Source organism: Taudactylus pleione, unplaced genomic scaffold (assembly GCF_031769625.1).
Source record: "Taudactylus pleione unplaced genomic scaffold, aTauple2 ptg000515l, whole genome shotgun sequence".
Classification (NCBI taxonomy): domain Eukaryota; kingdom Metazoa; phylum Chordata; class Amphibia; order Anura; family Myobatrachidae; genus Taudactylus; species Taudactylus pleione.
The window spans coordinates 2,621,147-2,640,304 of NW_028284917.1; the positions used below are offsets into that span (position 1 = coordinate 2,621,147).

General features: G+C 41.7%; 1 protein-coding gene across 13 annotated transcripts in view; it reads right to left on the reverse strand.

Moving 5' to 3' along the window:
- SOX6 (SRY-box transcription factor 6) overlaps window positions 1–19,158 on the reverse strand; it is a 448,338-nt gene that overhangs the window by 156,928 nt on the left and 272,252 nt on the right. For 10 of the 13 annotated variants that reach the window (XM_088450327.1, XM_088450324.1, XM_088450321.1 and 7 more), the window contains 2 exons: window positions 3,403–3,590; window positions 1,031–1,099 (listed from right to left, as the gene is read on the reverse strand). In XM_088450327.1, the coding sequence (XP_088306453.1) occupies window positions 1,031–1,099; window positions 3,403–3,590 (257 nt within the window). The remainder of the gene's footprint in view (window positions 1–1,030; window positions 1,100–3,402; window positions 3,591–19,158) is intronic. The other 3 variants (XM_088450326.1, XM_088450325.1, XM_088450330.1) reach the window with 1 other exon arrangement.

The following is a 19,158-nucleotide window of genomic DNA, read 5'->3' on the forward strand; positions in this document are numbered from 1 at the left end:
ACTCTATGATGAACTCTGTACATATCTTACAGTTATCCCGTGCAGCAAAAGATTAGTATAACCCCTGGACAATGATAAACATATGTACAAGTGGCCAGCCCAAGGCTGCGAACATCAATGTACTCAGCATCTACTTACACACAGCAACACCTTATCTACGAGATCTATACTTCCCCATCCAGAGGACCTCTAGTCTCTCCTATACCTCCCACAATATTCACAACCCCCCAGTTCTACAGATCACAATCGGCAGATGAATAGATTCCCTCATACACCATATGTATAGTGCCCATTATCTATACATTCCCATCCATAAGACGTCTAGTCGATCAAATACCAGCCACTATATGTAAAATCCCCAGTTCTACAGATCACAACCGGCAGATCTATAGATCCCCATACATCATATGTACAGCACCCAAATCTATACATCCCCATCCAGCATTTGCATAGATTCCCCGAATGCATACAGTCCCCATATTCCCTCATACACCATGTGTATAGTCCCCATTTTCTATACATTCCCATCCATAAGACCTCTAGTCCCTCAAATACCAACCACTATATGTACAACCCCCTTATCTACAGATCACAACCGGCAGATCTATAGATTACCTCATACACCACATGTACAGCCCCCAGATCCATAGATTCCCATCCAAATGGCAAATGACCTCTAGTTCCTCAAACACCAGCCACTATATGTACCACCCCCCGATCTACAAGATCACAACCGGCAGATCTATAGATCCCCATACACACACCACATGTACAGCAGCCAAATCTATACATCCCCATCCAGCATTTGCATAGATTCCCAGAATGCATACAGTCCCCACATGTATAGATTTCCCCATACACCCGATATATCACTCAGATCTATACATCTCTAAATCCCCATAGCCGACATGTACAGACACCATATTTATACACACATACACACCCACCAGCAAATCTGTTGATGCCCCATACACCCTCTAGATCAATAGATCCCAACACATGGCCGTCAGATCTGAAGAGAATGACTGACCTGGATCTGTTGCTGTAGGATGTTAATTTTGTGTTGCTGTTGCAGAAGTTGCTGCTGTTGTCTTGCGATCTGTTGGAGCACAAGAGATACATACGTGTTACATACATGAGCCCATCTGGAATGCCTCTCTCAGAATTTTTATCTGTTAATCTAAACTGGATCCAATCCAAAACTGAACAGGTGTTCAGGTGATCCCTGTTTGAGAAGAGGTCTTAATACAGTCACTGAATAAACAACATACAATGAAGATGGGAAAATCGCTATAATCTGTCATGGGTTTTATTTTTGGGTTCCAGGAGGTGTGAGTGAGGAGTCTATAGGGATCGCTATGCCCTTTAAAACGCCCTAATTTTATTTAAAGGTAAAATATAAAACTATAACAGTGCTGTTATACATACAGCCGGATTTAATAAGCATTTTATATTCTCTTGTTGCCATTTGCAGCCAATTACAAATGTGTTTTTATCCAGTGTATAAACAGACATTGTTTGATCTCCTAACATCAGAAATCTTGATACATTTCTTGGCAGTGTCCTGAATGACAAGGAAGGGATAAAATAAGACTACACATTTGTGCTACAAGCAGGTTGGACAGGAGAATTGTCACCAGCATCCTATCCGGAAAAAGGGGGAACCTGGTAATTCAGTGTTTGAAGGATAAATGCAAATATTCACATCATTTCAGTGCATAAGAGGTTAGGCACTGCCTATGGAGTGACACGTTCCAGAAATATGTAATAAACACTCGTGGTGACTTAACCCCTGAGCTCCAGGCACGATAGGAGCAGTGTGTGTGTGGTGGGGGGGGGTCACACATCGCTGGGCTAGGAGCTGATTTATCAGCTACCAGATGTGCACTCTCTCTGACACCAATTACACAATGAATAATGTACAGATTGCCTGAGGATGCTGTAACAAACATCAGCCGCACTCAATTTCACTCTATAAAAACTTATGATTGGCAGATGGGAACGAGCCAAATCTGTGTGAAATCGTTACAAAACACCATCGCTTGACCCCGCGTCGCTGACAAAAGGAAGGGAAGAAAATGTCGGAAAGCCGAGACGAGCGGTGGCCGCCATTCTGCGCCGGCATCACCGAGCGGTAAACTCTCACAGCTCCCGTCGGATTCATTATTAAACTCCCTCATTCCGAATTCCCTTGCGTTGTACTTTATGGCTTGTGCGTAGCCTTTTTTATTTTTATTAAGCCTCCTGATAAACAGCTCTGGCAAATAGGATAAAACTGTAATTCATACTTCATAAGTGCGATTACAGCTACAGCCGGCACCATTAAACACCGGATAGCGATGCCACCCACCTCCGGCCACGGAACAGCGCACAGGGGGGTTATTAACGTATCTAAGGAGACGCTGGAAACATAGGGTGGCCGGAATAATCTCCCCAATCAGGAATCGCATCTTCCAATGCAAATTTCAATCTAAGTGAAGGCTAAGCAGCGGCTGAGCTCAGCTAGAAGGCTATGAGCCGTGGATGTCACCCAGAAAACGCCCGCCACTGATATACTGCTATTATTTGCCTATTGGATGGGTTACATGCTCGCTCCACTGAGCGTGACAACCTACTTTTAAGTGTCATTTAATTTTCATTTTGAAATATAATTACTAAGTGTTCGCTGTAAGATATCACTTGTCTGCAAATGTGTCAAGATTAATTTGTGCTAGCTTATTCACAAGTGTCAATAGTTAATTACTCTATCGTCTCTGGGTGGTTAAATGACATTCTGACTCCCGAACCTCCTTTATGCCATTTTCCATTTGGGGACGAGCCTGCATTCGCGCATGTGGACAAATACCGGAACCCATAAAATATCCGAAGTCATAACTCATTAAAACCAGTGAAGCATTGCACTCTGCTATACCCTGCTAAAATACTTTTTTAAATTAAAAGATAATTCCGGTAATAATGTCAGATTCTTAAAAAATGCACATTAATTTTAGGTCTGTCTGATCTAAAGCTCAGGGGTCCGCTGTTTGCTAGCATTGTTGTTGGAGACGTCTTTAGTGCATTGGGGAAGGGGGGACCAAGAGCATCTCGTTGCAGGAATAACATTTCCTTATATATTTTCTTTCCCACTAGAGATTGTTTTAAAGTTTACTGATCTCTTCTCGGGGAAGTTCACAGAGATGAAAAGAATTGTGGCACAATCAAGAAGCGATATAAGGAAAAGAAGGGAATGACTGGAAGACTCGGATAGACACAGGCCACCCTTCATCTATACATTAACCATTGCAGCACTGGGAGCAGTATATTTGCAGGGGATTATCGGGGGGGAGGGGGAGGGGTCTGGTGGGATGGTCGGCCATACACGGTGCTATAAAAGGCAGTTGAGACGATGTAGGGATATCTCACTTTCTGGGGAATCACCTGTTCCTGCTGCTGTCGCGCTAAGTCCATTTGCTGTCTCTGCTTCTCTATCTGGGAGGCCGCTAGTTTCTTCTGTTCATCGTGTGCGGCCAGGAGCTGCTCCCGGAGGCTGATCAGCTGCGTAATCATGGTGGAGAGCTGGCGCTCCTTCTCCGCTAAGCTTTCTGGGGTTCCTGGACAGAAGAAAAAGAGATAGTTAAAAGCAATGTTGCTGAACTAGATATGTGTCTTTAAATTAGAGGTCTAACCTACAGAATTATTCAACATAGTTATAGATTATAATATATATATATATATATATATTTTAATATGTGTGTGTGTGTGTGTATATATATATATATATATATATATACACACACACATTTAATAAAGTCAACTACTGATAAAAATGATGTCATCACGTTGGCATGTAGTGACAGTTGGTCTGAACTCTGACCCCTCCCATTAGTGTCAGTGACATTACTTGCATAGAGTTACGGCATAATAACACACATCTACAGTCTTATTTCCCATACTTACGCCTCACATACGACTTAATGATGATAATACAGGCACTCCTGATAATCACCCAATAACATTATTGCAGCATTATCTACAACCAAAAATGTATAATGGTGTAGACAAAAGGCGCAGAGGGATACACAGGCCAAGTACGGAGAGAAAAATACTTTGTAGAGGAGAAAAAGCAGCCCAAAGTACAAGCACAATCGTACAGATGAAAAGTAAAAAAGTACATTCTACAGATAATCTATAGCATAAAACAATAAAGCCATCGCACCATGGTACGTGTGCCTACCGCTAAAAAAAGATAAATGATAGAAAAAAAAATGACCACATTTTATAGCGCCCGAACAAATACAGAGTAATCACACTTGCCCTATACAAAGTTTATAAATACAATCCCGGGACACATGTGTGGGGCCAACACACTGATGTGTATGTACAGCTCACACTGCAGCCAGTGTCTGCTCAGCACCACAGCTGGGGTCATGGAGGTACTGATGTCTAAAGGAAGAGAGAAAGAGGGAACGAGCAATGGGAGAGGAAGAGAGGGGAGGGGAGTTGATGAGAGTGATGGGAGGAAAGAGAGGAAAAAAATATAAACACCCAGACTGCGTGTGTGTGTGTGTGTGTGTGTGTGTGTGTGTGTGTGTGTGTGTGTGTGTGTATGTATGTATATATATATATATATATATATTTATTTTATTTTTTTTTAAATCTGCCCTGACCGGCACTCCACTAAATAAACAGCATTACGTGCCCTCCCCCGGTAGTAGCAGCCCTCACCGTACAATGTGTAGAAAATAGGCGGCACTCACAGGACTCTCACACTACGATGAATCACCAGCAGGTCATGTTTAATCTAACTCCGATGTTTCAAACATTTAATGGTCCCTGAAAAAAATCTCCAATTGAGGAGATTGAAACGTTGAAGTTAGATTAAACATGACCTGCTGGTGATTAGTGATAGTGTGAGAGTCCTGTGAGCGCCGCCTATTCTCTACACGTTATATATATATATATATATATATATATACATACACACACACACACACATTATATATATATGTCCATTTGGGTGAAGGCATCCCTCGGAGTCAGAATGAGGGATTAACGCTCACTATAATATTATGACGACTGTTTGTGATCCACCACTCTGTTGGGAGGGGGAGTGGTATAAAAGGATTGACAATAAAAAGGTTGACAGTCAATAGGTCGACACCAAAAGGTTAACATACAATTGGTCGATTGGGACAAAAGGTTGGCAGGTTCAACTGGTGGTCACATACATAGATAATACATGTTGTTTTCTTAAATTTAATCCTGACCCTCCCCCTAGTGCCTAACCCTAACCGTGCCCTCCGGAAGCCTAACCTTCAAGTGCCTAACCTTAAAAATGTTGAAAAAAAGCCCATAAAAAAAACATGTCATCCATTGAACTTGGCAATTTTTTGCATTGTCGACCTATTGCATGTCGACCTAATCATTGTCGATCTTCGATCCGCATACCATTAGGATGGAATGTCTTAGATTTACATTGTTTAGATCAGTGGTTCTCAAACTCGGTCCTCAGGAACCCAAACGGGTCACGTTTTCCAGGTCATCCAGCAGGAGCACAGGTGTAGTCATTACTCACTGACATTTCAAAAAATCCACAGGTGGAGCTAATTATTTCACTTGTGATTTTGTGAAGAGACCTGGAAAACATGCACTGTTTGGGGTCCTGAGGACAGAGTTTGAGAACCTGTGGTTTAGACCAAACACGGACTGATTTATTTTAAATTGAAAATGTAATAGCTCTAGTCCCCACTGGTAGCAGAAGGTCTGTTCATTAGAATGATCCCAGTTTCTTTGGCTTAAAAGGTCTCTCCCCAGTGCAGGACACATTGTATTATGAGAAACACTTGTGAGCTACAGACACCATAAAACACAATTAGCAGAATGCACTTCTGTGAGGTTAATCATTCAGAGGGTTCCCGTCAGTGCCAATGTCACATTTCCAGGTGTTTCTCACCAAAATGACAGGAATATGCGCTCAGTACCTAGTGCATCACATTTACCTGATATCAGCAATGCCATCACTACCAAAGAATAACGGGGTAAAACATCATATTGTATAATAAGGGGTATAATACTAATACCATATAATAAGGAGGCATAGCATCAATGCCATAAAATAAGGAGGCATAACATCAATGCCATATAATAAGGAGGCATAACACCAATGCCATATAATAAGGAGACATAACACCAATGCCATATAATAAGGAGGCATAGCACCAATGCCATATAATAAGGAGGCATAACACCAATGCCATAGAATAAGGAGGCATAACACCAATGCCATATAATAAGGAGGCATAGCACCAATGCCATATAATAAGGTGTTGTAACACGGTGCCATATAATAGGTGGGGATAACACAATGCCATATAATAAGTGGGCAAAACACCAATGCCATACAATAAGTGGGCAGAACACCAATGCCATATAATAAGTGGGCAGAACACCAATGCCATATAAGGGGACATAATAGATTGCCATATAATAAAAGGCATAACACAATGCTATATTATAAGTGGCATAACACAAATACCATATAATAAAGGGACATAGCACCAATACCATATAATAAGGGGGCGTAGAACCAATGCCATATAATAAGGGGGCATAGAACCAATGCCATATAATAAGGGGCATAGAGCCAATGCCATATAATAAGGGGCATAGCACCAATGCCATATAATAAGGGGCATAGCACCAATGCCATATAAGGTGGCGTAACACAATTCCATATAATAAGTGGGCATAACACCAATGCTAAATAGCAAGGTGGCATAACAATGCCATATAATGGGCCATAGCACCAATACCCTATAGTATAGGGGCTTAATGCCAATACCATATAATAAGGGGACATAACACAATATATGCCTGTATATATGCCATAATAAGAGGGGATAACACAAAACCATACAATAAGGGGGGCATAACACTAATGCCATACAACAATTATAACATCAAAGCCATATAATACAGAGGCATAACATCAATACCATATAATAAGGGGGCATAACACCAATGCCATATAATAAGTTGGTGTAACACAATGCCATATAATAGGTGGGGATAGCAATGCCATATAATAGGTGGGGATAACACAATGCCATATTCTAAGTGGACATAACAAAGCCATATAATAAGAGGGCATATCACAATGCTATATAATAATGGGGCATAACTAAAGCTATATAATAATAATGGGACATAACTAAGCTATATTATAATGGGGCATAAAAATGCCTTATAATAAGGTGGCATAACACAATTCCATATAAAAATGGGGAATAACACCACTGCCATATAATAATAACACCAAGGCCATATAAAAATGGGGAATAACACCACTGCCATATAATAATTATAACACCAAGGCCATATAATAAGGGGAATAACACCACTGCCAGGAACAAAGCCTCATGGTTCCTCGATGGCAGCTCACCCCCTCAGTGATCCATACTAATCACTTACTGATTAATACACAGTTTATTGGTCTCCCCAGAGCTGGAGAACATTGTTCTGTTACTGCTACACTTGTGACCGTCCCTGTGGAAGTGAAATTCCGTTTGGCCCCTGAGACTGGTGGACGCCGGGCTGCGCACTCAGTATATACAGTAGAATCTCTCTGATGTTCTCACATCACACATTGGGCTCAGCATTTAGCATTTGCTGGGTTTTTTTTTCGTTTTTTTTTCAACTGTTCATCTTTCAAATGTCAAAAAAGCAGCAAAAAAAAAATAAAACATAATGAAGTGGAGGAAAACACAGGAGAAAGTGAAAGAAAGAAACAATTGAATAGAAGGTCCTGGGAGATGAAAGACCACTTTGTGGTGTCCGAAGACCGAGCTTCAACAACGCATTCAAGTCCAAATTTAGGTTAAACTGCTTTCTACACCAAAGGCCCCAAATGCATCATAAGATAAAGGCTTCAGCAGCAACAAACACAAAGATCTCTATTATTTCATCTATCTTTGGTTACAACAGCTGAAGCAAAATGATTAAGTTCTGAATGACTTTCTAACACCAGCAAACTGTCATCTCTTTGTCTCGGCATCAGATAGCTATTGTTGGTGCCTCCATATGCTGCTCTCCTTCTGTAAATGAGACGTTTATAAATGCCTCAATTGTGTTCCAGGACTGCAGGTCGGCAGCGCAGGAAACATACTTATAGCGTGCAAAGTACAGAGGCCTCTGTTCCGCTGCGTTTATCCCCGAAACAGCCACGGAAGGACAACAAAATGCATCAACTGATTAGATTATCCAAGTATTTAGGAATCCAGCAAACCACGTGCCCCTATATTCTTCTGTCTGTTATATATCTCCCGGAGAACGTCTTGGAAAGACCACCAATATCCTCAGACCTATGCCACCATATACTCCTCCAACATGACTGTTATATCTCACCATGAAAATATCTGGTAAACACCACCAATATCCGCAAACCCTGTGCCACCATATACTCCTTACTATAAATCTCTTATATATCACTATGAAAATGTCTGTAAGGGTCACTAATATCCCCAGATCATATGCCACCATATACTCCTCCAACATGTATGTTATATCTCACCCTGAGGACGTCTTGTAAAGATCACTAATATCCCCAGAGCTGTGCCACCATGTACTCCTCCAACATGTCTATTATATCGCACCCTGAGAACGTCTTGTAAAGATCACTAATATCCCCAGATCATATGCCACCATATACTCCTCCAACATGTCTTATATCTCACCCTGGGGACGTCTTGTAAAGATCACTAATATCCCCCAGAGCTGTGCCACCATATACTCCTCCAACATGTGTTATATCTTACCCTGGGGACGTCTTGTAAAGATCACTAATATCCCCCAGAGCTGTGCCACCATATACTCCTCCAACATGTGTTATATCTCACCCTGAGGACGTCTTGTAACGATCACTAATATCCCCAAACCCTGTGCCACCATATACTCCTCCAACATGTGTTATATCTCACCCTGAGGACGTCTTGTAACGATCACTAATATCCCCAAACCCTGTGCCACCATATACTCCTCCAACATGTGTTATATCTCACCCTGAGGACGTCTTGTAAAGATCACTAATATCCCCAAACCCTGTGCCACCATATACTCCTCCAACATGTGTTATATCTCACCCTGAGGACGTCTTGTAAAGATCACTAATATCCCCAGAGCTGTGCCACCATATACTCCTCCAACATGTGTTATATCTCACCCTGGGGACGTCTTGTAAAGATCACTAATATCCCCAGAGCTGTGCCACCATATACTCCTCCAACATGTGTTATATCTCACCCTGGGGACGTCTTGTAAAGATCACTAATATCCCCAGAGCTGTGCCAACATATACTCCTCCAACATGTGTTATATCTTACCCTGAGGACGTCTTGTAACGATCACTAATATCCCCAAACCCTGTGCCATCATATACTCCTCCAACATGTGTTATATCTCACCCTGAGGACGTCTTGTAAACATCACTAATATCCGCAGAGCTGTGCCAACATATACTCCTCACTATAAATCTCTTATACATCACTATGAAAATGTCTGTAAGAGCCACTAATATCCCCAAACCCAGCGCCATATACTCCTCATTACGTCTCTTTTATCTCGCTATGAAAATGTCTGTAACAGCCACTAATATCCTCAAACCTAATGCCACCATATACTCCTACAACATGTCTGTTATATATCACTATGAGAATGTCTTGCAATCACCACTGATATCCCCAGACCCTAAGCCACCATATACTTACGCCAACATCTGTTATGTCTCAACTACAAAATACTGTATCTACAAAAGCAGCTAATACCCCTAAACCATCTGCTGCCATATACTCCTCCTCCAACACGTCTGTGATATCTCACCTTGAAAATTGTCTGTAATAGCCACCAGTACACCCAAACCCAATGCCACCATATACTTCTCCAACATGTCTGCTAAACAGCAGTCGGGATCCCGGCTCCAGTATACTGACCGCCGGCATCGTGAAGGTAAGCATCAAGGGTTAGGGGAGGGTTAGGTTTAGAGATAGACACTAACGGGGGAGGGTTAGGTTTAGGGTGCGGGGGAGGGTTAGGGTTAGGCACTAGGGGGGAGGTTAGATTAGGCACTGGGGAGGGAGGGTTAGAGGTAGGGGTAAGGGTTAGTGGTAGGAGACTTACCTTTACTGTCAGTATTCTGGCAGCCGGCTTCCTGACAGCTGGGATCTTATACCCAACCCATCCGTTAAACCTCTCCTGAATAACATCTGTAACAGCCACTAAGATCCCAAAACCTTATGTTACCATATACCCCTCACAAATATCGGCTATCTCTCACCTGGAAATTATCTGTAGCATTAACATTACCAAACCATGTGCCACCATACACTGCTCCAACATGTCTGGTATATCTCACTTACATAACGTCTGTATCCACCACTGATGACCCCATGGTGTCTGTGCTGCCATATACTTCTGTCATCTCTCACCCGGAACATGTATGTATCCACCACTGATATCCCCAGTCCCTGTGCTACCATATACATGTTTGTTATATCTCACCTGGAACATGCATCTATTCACTACTGATATCCCCGGGTGCTACCATATACTTGTATGTTATATATCTCACTTGGAACATGTAGCCATCCACCATTGATATTACCAGTCTTTGTGCTACCATATACTTCTGTCTGTTATATCTCACCCAGAACATGTATGTATCCACCACTGATATCCCCCAGTCCCTGTGCTACCATATACATGTTTGTTAGATCTCACCAGGAACATGCATCTATTCACTACTGATATCCCCAGGTGCTACCATATACTTGTATGTTATATCTCTCACCCGGAACATGTAGCCATCCACCATTGATATTACCAGTCTTTGGGCTACCATATACTTGTCTGTTATAGCTCACCCGGAAATTATGTGTATCCACCATTGATATACCCATTACTTGTGCTACCATATACTTCTGCCTGTTATATCTCACCTGGAAGTTAGATTTATCCAGCACTCATATCCACAGTCTCTGTGCTACCGTATACTTCTGTCTGTTATATCTCACCCAGAACATGTATGTATCCACCACTGATATCCCCAGTCATTGTGCTGCCATATACTTCTGTTACATCTCACTTGGAACACGCCTATGACCACCATTAATATCCCCAAGCCCCTGTGCTGCCATATACTTCTGTTATCGCTCACCTGGAACATATATGTATCCACCACTGATAACCCCAGTCCCTGTGCTGCCATATACTACTGCTAACATGCCACCTGCATAACAGCCTCTATATATTGTCACTGTTCCCTGTGACCACCGTACCTCTGATGTTTTGGAGGGTTGGGGTATGAAGGACCAATGAAAACCAACAATCAGGGACAATGTTCCCTGGTGTGTACTGTAACCAAGAACCCTGGAATTTCCAAAAGACCATCTACTCATTCACAACTGATATATCATATAATACTAATTTAAAAATAATAATAATAATAATAATTTCCATAACACAAGTACTCCTAGCTATGTGAATGATACTGAACGCCTCTGGCATATTCCTATACAACAGCTTCAATACAGCACTAGTCCCGATGACATTCGCTAGTTTAGGTGGTAATAAATAATGAATGAATAAGTGCCAGGCAGAATGCAGGGTACACGCGGCTCTTAACGCACTCGCTCACACAACGTTAAGCTGTTCTATGTTTATTTATTTAGGTCATTTAATTTCTAAAAACAAGGAGGATGGTTATAGGTTACTCAGCACAAATAAATGTAACGCAATATTTTACTGTAAAACAAACAAAAAAACCCACAACCCCATTAGATTGATGTGGTGACGCAGTCAGACCAGCAGTGACCCCAGCAGAGATTCCAATTTGTTACTGGGGAACGGGCGGCTGACGGGTTAAGCGCACTGACTACATAACAATGACACAGAGACTGGATGAAGCCAGTACTGACAACTTGTATCTCTGGAGCAAACACTAGATTCTCCGCTGATGGCCAGATAGCGTGCCTTCGTACATGCAAACTGAGCTACAGGGGCAGATCTAATAGTTGTGTATGGAACTGATAATGATCTGTACATGTATACTGAGGAAGTGGTCATCCTGCAGCCACGAAACACGCCATCATTTGTGTCAATGGCAATATAGGTTTTATAATGTATCAAACTTCAATTCTGTACTGCAACTTATTTATAACGGATCCAGCAAATTCTGGATAGATATAGGTAGATGAAATAGTTTTAATTCTAGCACCCTGCACCGGTCACAACCTGTGCAGTTCCTCTTTCCTACTTGGGGTGTCACTCTCTGCTCTGGTGCTTCTAGCACACTCTGGTCTGTATCTCAGCAGGTTGCTGCATTAGCTGAGTGTGCTAGATGCGCCAGAGCAGAGAGCAACACCCCAGGCAGGAAAGAGGAACTGCACAGGGTTGTGACAGGTGCAGGGTGCTAGAATGAACACTAATAGATAAAGATATAATGGCCTATTCATCATCGGGGGCCGTATCCCCCCGTCGGCGCGACTACGCAGCATGCACAAAGCCGCCGGGGTGGTAGTGAGGAGGCAGCGGAGGGATTCGCATGCATCCCTCTTCGCATCCCTGGAAACCCTCCTATCTCTTTCCGGAGATGGCGCTTGTTCTCGGAAGCAAATTCCGAATACTTTCAGTCCTATTTGGACCCTTGATGATGAATAGCCGGTAACTTAAAAACCTAAAGTTTCCGCATGGTTACCGGGCCATTTATCGATGATGAATAGGCCCCATAGAGAGAGAGATACAGACAGCGAGAGAGAGAGAGACCACTGGTAATTCTGTAAGCACTGTGCAGTTTCCAACTGCCCATGAATATATGCTCAATTACCAGCTGATGGAAAAAACCTTATTGGAAACCTGTATGTCATAAAATAGCAGCAAGAAAGATAGTTTAATTATTTCGTTTAATTTATACTAATGATTGCACTAATATTTTCTTACGTTTTCATGACCTATACATCAATGTGAATGACATCAGTAGTTGTATGGTATTGTGGACATTAAAGGACAGGTATTTTTCCAATAACAACCTCTGGCATCAGAATTGTCCCTCCCTAATAAACGTGTTAATCCCATTTCTGTAACTTGCTTTGTCGATTTTCGCGATTCTAATGTTCTGCTGGCAGCGGCAGAGTGTCAGCAAACCACGGTGTGAACTGCGAGCGGCACAAGTCATTAAAGCCCAGGAATTTAGAGCGGTTTGTCCCACCTGTATAAACACTTCAAAAAAATCCAAATTGTGTTTCCAAAAAAATGTTGAACTATAATTATTTCCTGAGCAAAATACAATAAACATCATCAAGTGCTAATTTCTTTACTGGTCTCTGGTTCTCTACCAAGTGACTGTACCGTGGTGGCAGTCAGGTCGTGTGGCGCTGATCCGAGAATGATTATTTACAGAGACAATACCGCGTAATGACGGCCATGTGTGAGCTTCTTATACACACCAAAAGTCAGGAATGACGAATTCTATAACCAAATCCCAGGTTAGACGCCTTCAGCCACAGCAACCATTGTTTCTGTCCGACACATTAATAATGAGTTATAATTTAATAACGCAGCATAGTAACAGGAACAGAATAGCAAAAACAATAAAACAAAACTAAATAACAAAGTTGCAAGCACAAATCTCAGACAGTCACCTATAAAACACCAATGTGATTAACTGCAAGTGACACGACACATAACAGTGTAACTCGGGCCATGTATATATTATATCTATACTTCCGTCACTGTGTAACAGGTGTAGCAGTAATAATAGTATTTTAGCCTTTAAACGTTAGGATCTGTTAATTGTAATGCGTGTGCTATATAACTAAATCTGCTCTGTTAAGGTGGCTTTATAATAATAGTAACGCTAAGTTGGAGGATGATGTTCTAATCACTATAACAATATTCTGTTACATTTAATGAAGGTCTAAACAAGCTGACGATGGACCGTGTCTGAGATGCAGGTCTTCCGTGTCTGCGAGTTTTGCCGCAGTCGCGTCCGCGACTTTATGCAAATGTGCAAGGACTGAAACGCCCACTGTCAGCGTCCATACACGATGCAATACCGCTTGGAGCATATTTGCCGCCACCATCGGCCGCACCATCGAAACTTGCGCCAGCCCTATGGCAGGTGTAGATTATCCGTTGAGTATGGCCATCTACGTGAACGATTCTGGGCCCATGAAGCTACCACTATCGGCGACATGCGTGCGACACTCCCATAAGACGTAATTTCTACGTGCGTCTGTATAGCCACATCCCTGTTACCTCCTAGCCACCGCCCAGGAAAGCCCCATACATATTTTGCTACCGTGCGTCTAACATTGCTGCGACGCCGTATGAACAAAATTGGGGTGCGCGCAGTGCTACTCAGGCGCAGTTATTAAACATTGCCGCTGCGCCCAACTCAGAATCAGGCCCTATAGTCGTAGACTGACAAATGGAGTAAGGGACACTAAAAGTACAAAGTAACTGTTCATTTGCCATAAACATACATTTTGTTTGCACTGCCCCAGACATATCCTCTTACATGACTGTGTGTAGACTGCAATACCTTCTTTAGCCTGTAGATATCACTGTTCCAATTACTGTGTATGAAAGCATTCTCAGAGATATTTCCATAGGCATCAGTGTAAATAGTGACACCTACAGGCTGCGGATGTTACTACAGCATACTACTTTGATTATATAACTTGTTATTGGTTTGTCATACAGTGATGGTGGTACTCCTGTTTTAGTCTGTGCGGACAGCTGCACTAAGTAAAAAAGTGACGAGAACAATGTTGTTAATCGCTCAGAGATCGTTTTGTCTTTTCCACATGGCGCTGCCGGCAGCCATATTGACGCTGTGAGGTTCTGATTACAAATCTGTACTGTAATGGCTCCACAACGGCGACTCCACATAATATCATAAATAATAAACAAATCGTTAACACCATTACCATAAAGTACAGTCATATCCATTGTACAGCCACTCAGACACCATAATGGGGCATTAGTAAATAAATGTACGTGAAATGGAACTTGCAGGGGGTTAAATAGGATTTGCTATGTTTTGCTATCATCACATCACACTGTGTCTTATTGCTTATTACACATGCACACAGCCAATTATACGGGTCTAATTGTACAAATGGCAAACAGATTGCAGTGCAGTCATTGTCTAGAGAGCTGGGACTGGCACTGCGTTATGAGGTGCTCAGTGCCCCCTCAAGTCCCAGAAATGTGCCTCCATAAATACTGCTGATCACGGAGCGGACGGAGATATAACAAAGCAGATTTAGCAGCTGTGTGCGCCCGGATCGCAGCGAACAACTCCAAAACAAATAAAAGACAATCGTAACAAAAGAAAAGTATTAAGAGTTGCACACAAAGAACCGTGATATTATCTAAAGATACTACCGTGAAAAGTAATCTCGGACAATAACTAAATACCCTACAATGGGTACCAGCGATGGTTAATTGGGTAACTCCCAGTTAAACGTCATACAGTAACAGTGATACCAGAACAGTTATATCAGACCCCTGGCACCCTAGGAACATGACGTGACCCTTAATTAAATGAAGTTTGTTTTTTTGTGTTTGACCTACAGTAAGTGAGAATTTAATTTATTGTGTCAACAATATACTCAACTCAGGATAAGTAATGCAGAAATCCAGTGAGGAATTCCATTGTAATTTATCATTCCTAGTGATACAATTTCCCGGGCCTTTTGGGACAACGCACCTCGCGCTTGTATTATTGGGTCAAAAAAATGCATTAAATTAAAAAGGAGCTATAGGAACAGCATTATTATCTGTGCAATAAGTGAGGGAAACATTTTAATGAATGCTTGGTATGATTTTGTAGCCAAAAAGACAGCTGGGCAATAATAATCTAAATGGCCTTTAAAACGATTCTGTTTGGATACAGCAGTCAAATTGCAGCCAGTAAAATATAGTCCAGTGATGTCTGTTGGTGAAAAACCACTTGTGCCAATATAAAATAAACACAATGTTTCATAGTGGAAAATCCACCTTCTGATTGGTCAGTAGCGGGCGGCACAAGGCACCTGGCATTTACGCAGCGCTTAGGAACATGCCGTTAAGAAAAATTGTGCATTTATGCTTATTAAAAACTTCATATTTAATTTAAAACTAGAATTTAAAGTTAAAAGCAATCAGAAACCCATGCCAACAGGACCACAACACTGCCAGTAAGCCAATTATTGTATTCATTTGCCAGTGGAAGGAGGTACTTTACCTGAAATTGCCAAATTCAGCTACATTCTACAATACAGAGAGAGTCACAGCAAATCCAGAGACTTCAGCTAATCAATGTAGAACTTTTCTCCAACAATCAAAATCATTAATGCAGTAAATTCCACAAACAAAATATTTAAGGTTGTAATAATCTATTCCAAAACTGTGAAAAAAGCACTCTGATAAAGCAATGAGAGTTATAGCCTAATATAGTATGGTTGGTGTGTGTGTGTGTGTGTGTGTGTGTGTGTGTGTGTGTGTGTGTATTTACAGCAGAGACGACAGTCTGATATAATGGTTTTAAAAAGGTCTTAATATTTTAATAAAACGTTACAAAAATTAATTTCTAACATGCAGAAAATAGCACAGAAATGTATGAATTGATATACACTGTACAGTATTGTCATGTTACTGCTTGTAGAACGGAGCCTTCAGCAGTCACAGGTGGTTAAACAATTTAAGCTGTTCATGGTTTGTGCTTTTCCTATATTTAAGGGGGGAAATTCAATTCAAACTGTGGGCCTGATTCAGACCCGCTCGCGAGCGGGTCGATGGTGCCCATGTGCACATGCGCACGACGGAGGGAGCTCCGTCGTGCGCATGCGCGAGACCCGCATAGCGACGGCCAGCCGTCGCTATGGGTCTCGCACCAAAGGGGACGTGCTGTCGATGGTGAGTGACAGCACGCCCCCTTTGGTGGGCGTGCCGGGGGCGTTGCTGCCCAGACAGAGGCGTTCCCATGGGAACGCCTACCGTCTGGGTCCGGCCCCACTGACATCACTAGTGACGTCGGTGTCACTAGTGATGTCAGTGGGAGTGCTTTTGGCTCTGATAGAGCCAATAGCATTCCTGGGCTTGCGGCAGCGAGACCCTACTGCAGGGTCTCGTCGCAAGCCCGATGGTCGCGATGGTCTTGACCATCGCGACCATCTTTTTGGCCGCTTGCATAAGCTGTGGGTGATCACCCACAGCTATGTGAGCGGCCAGGAGGCTCCAATTTTAGGTAGGACGGCCCTGATTCAGAGCGAGCGCTCTTGTCAGAGCGTCCAGCTCTGAATCAGGCCCTGTGTCCTTTGGTGTGTAGCAGCAATGACCAAAGCAATGCCTATAACACAATTTATGTTGGAAGTTTGTTACAGTCAGTTTCCCTGAGCGAGCAAAGGTGCGCTTTAGGTTGCAGTACGCTTTGAAGGGGGTTTTGTACACAGAGCTACTGTGTTCTTGTGTGCTGTGGTATAGATGTCTGGAGGAAGCTCCTGTACATCAGGTCAGAGGACAAAGCAGTTCAGCAGCCTCAGAGTTTGTAAAGGTTTCTCACCCTGCCCTTGTGGGCCTCTCATTTATTGTGCACGTGAATTACTTTATTCATGTTGTGTCTCTGAACCACACAGGGAGACAGACTTTGCGGAATAATGTTTACGGTATCATCAACGCGTTTCATCTGTGTAATGCAGACTTCCTCAGGGAATACAGTATCATGAGAAATCTTTAGGATTTTTTTTGCTTTTTGTTTTATGGCAGGTCTCATGTCATTCGACTATTCTGATTGGATCAATTCACGAGCAACCATTCTGATTGATTGATAAAACACTACTTGTAATGGATTTCAGGATCCGGTAGTTCCAATAAGAGAGTGATTTTTTCCAATCTTTCTTTGTGTGATAAGATCACTTGTTCGAATTTCTTTTTTTCAAGCACAGTTTACAAATTAATTATTTCTTACATAAAGACAATTCTGTTTGGGTTTATCACTTGTGCTAATTGTATTCTGAAACCATTCACTAATGAAGAAAGAGATTCCCAATTTGTAAGCCCTTATGAAAACTAAGGTGGACGCACCATTTAAGAGAAAAATTACAGTAAATTCCCCCAAAAATGGCAATGCACCTATAATGTTACCAATAACTGCAATAAAGATGCAACAACATCCCTCACAGAGTTAATTACCTGCAATTTCCCATTTGGACTTTACATAACATTAAAGTTGGAGACCACAAGTATTGTTATTCTCCTTCATTTACATGGCGCCACAAGTGTTCCGCAGGGCCTTACATAAACAAATAAGTGACCAAGAAACCAGTGACTTACAGTACATTACATTGCAGGACAAGGACATAGGTAGGAAAGAGAATGAGGAGAAAGGCGAAGACGCAACCTCCTAAACTAATGATATGGAGGTTATTGTGAGAAACTAATGATATGGAGGTTATTGTGAGAAACTAATGATATGGAGGTTATTGTGAGAAACTAATGATATGGAGGTTATTGTGACAAACTAATGATATGGAGGTTATTGTGACAAACTAATGTTATGGAGGTTATTGTGGCAAACTAATGTTATGGAGGTTATTGTGAGAAACTAATGTTATGGAGGTTATTGTGAGAAACTAATGATATGGAGGTTATTGTGACAAACTAATGATATGTAGGTTGTTGTGACAAACTAATGATATGGCGGTTATTGTGACAAACTAATGATATGGCGGTTATTGTGACAAACTAATGATATGGAGGTTATTGTGAGAAAACTAATGATATGGCGGTTATTGTGAGAAAACTAATGATATGGCGGTTATTGTGAGAAAACTAATGATATGGAGGTTATTGTGAGAAACTAATGATATGTAGGTTATTGTGACAAACTAATGATATGGAGGTTATTGTGAGAAAACTAATGATATGGCGGTTATTGTGAGAAAACTAATGATATGGAGGTTATTGTGACAAACTAATGATATGTAGGTTATTGTGACAAACAAATTATATGGAGGTTATTGTGAGAAAACTAATGATATGGAGGTTATTGTGAGAAAACTAATGATATGGAGGTTATTGTGAGAAAACTAATGATATGGAGGTTATTGTGACAAACTAATGATATGGAGGTTATTGTGAGAAAAC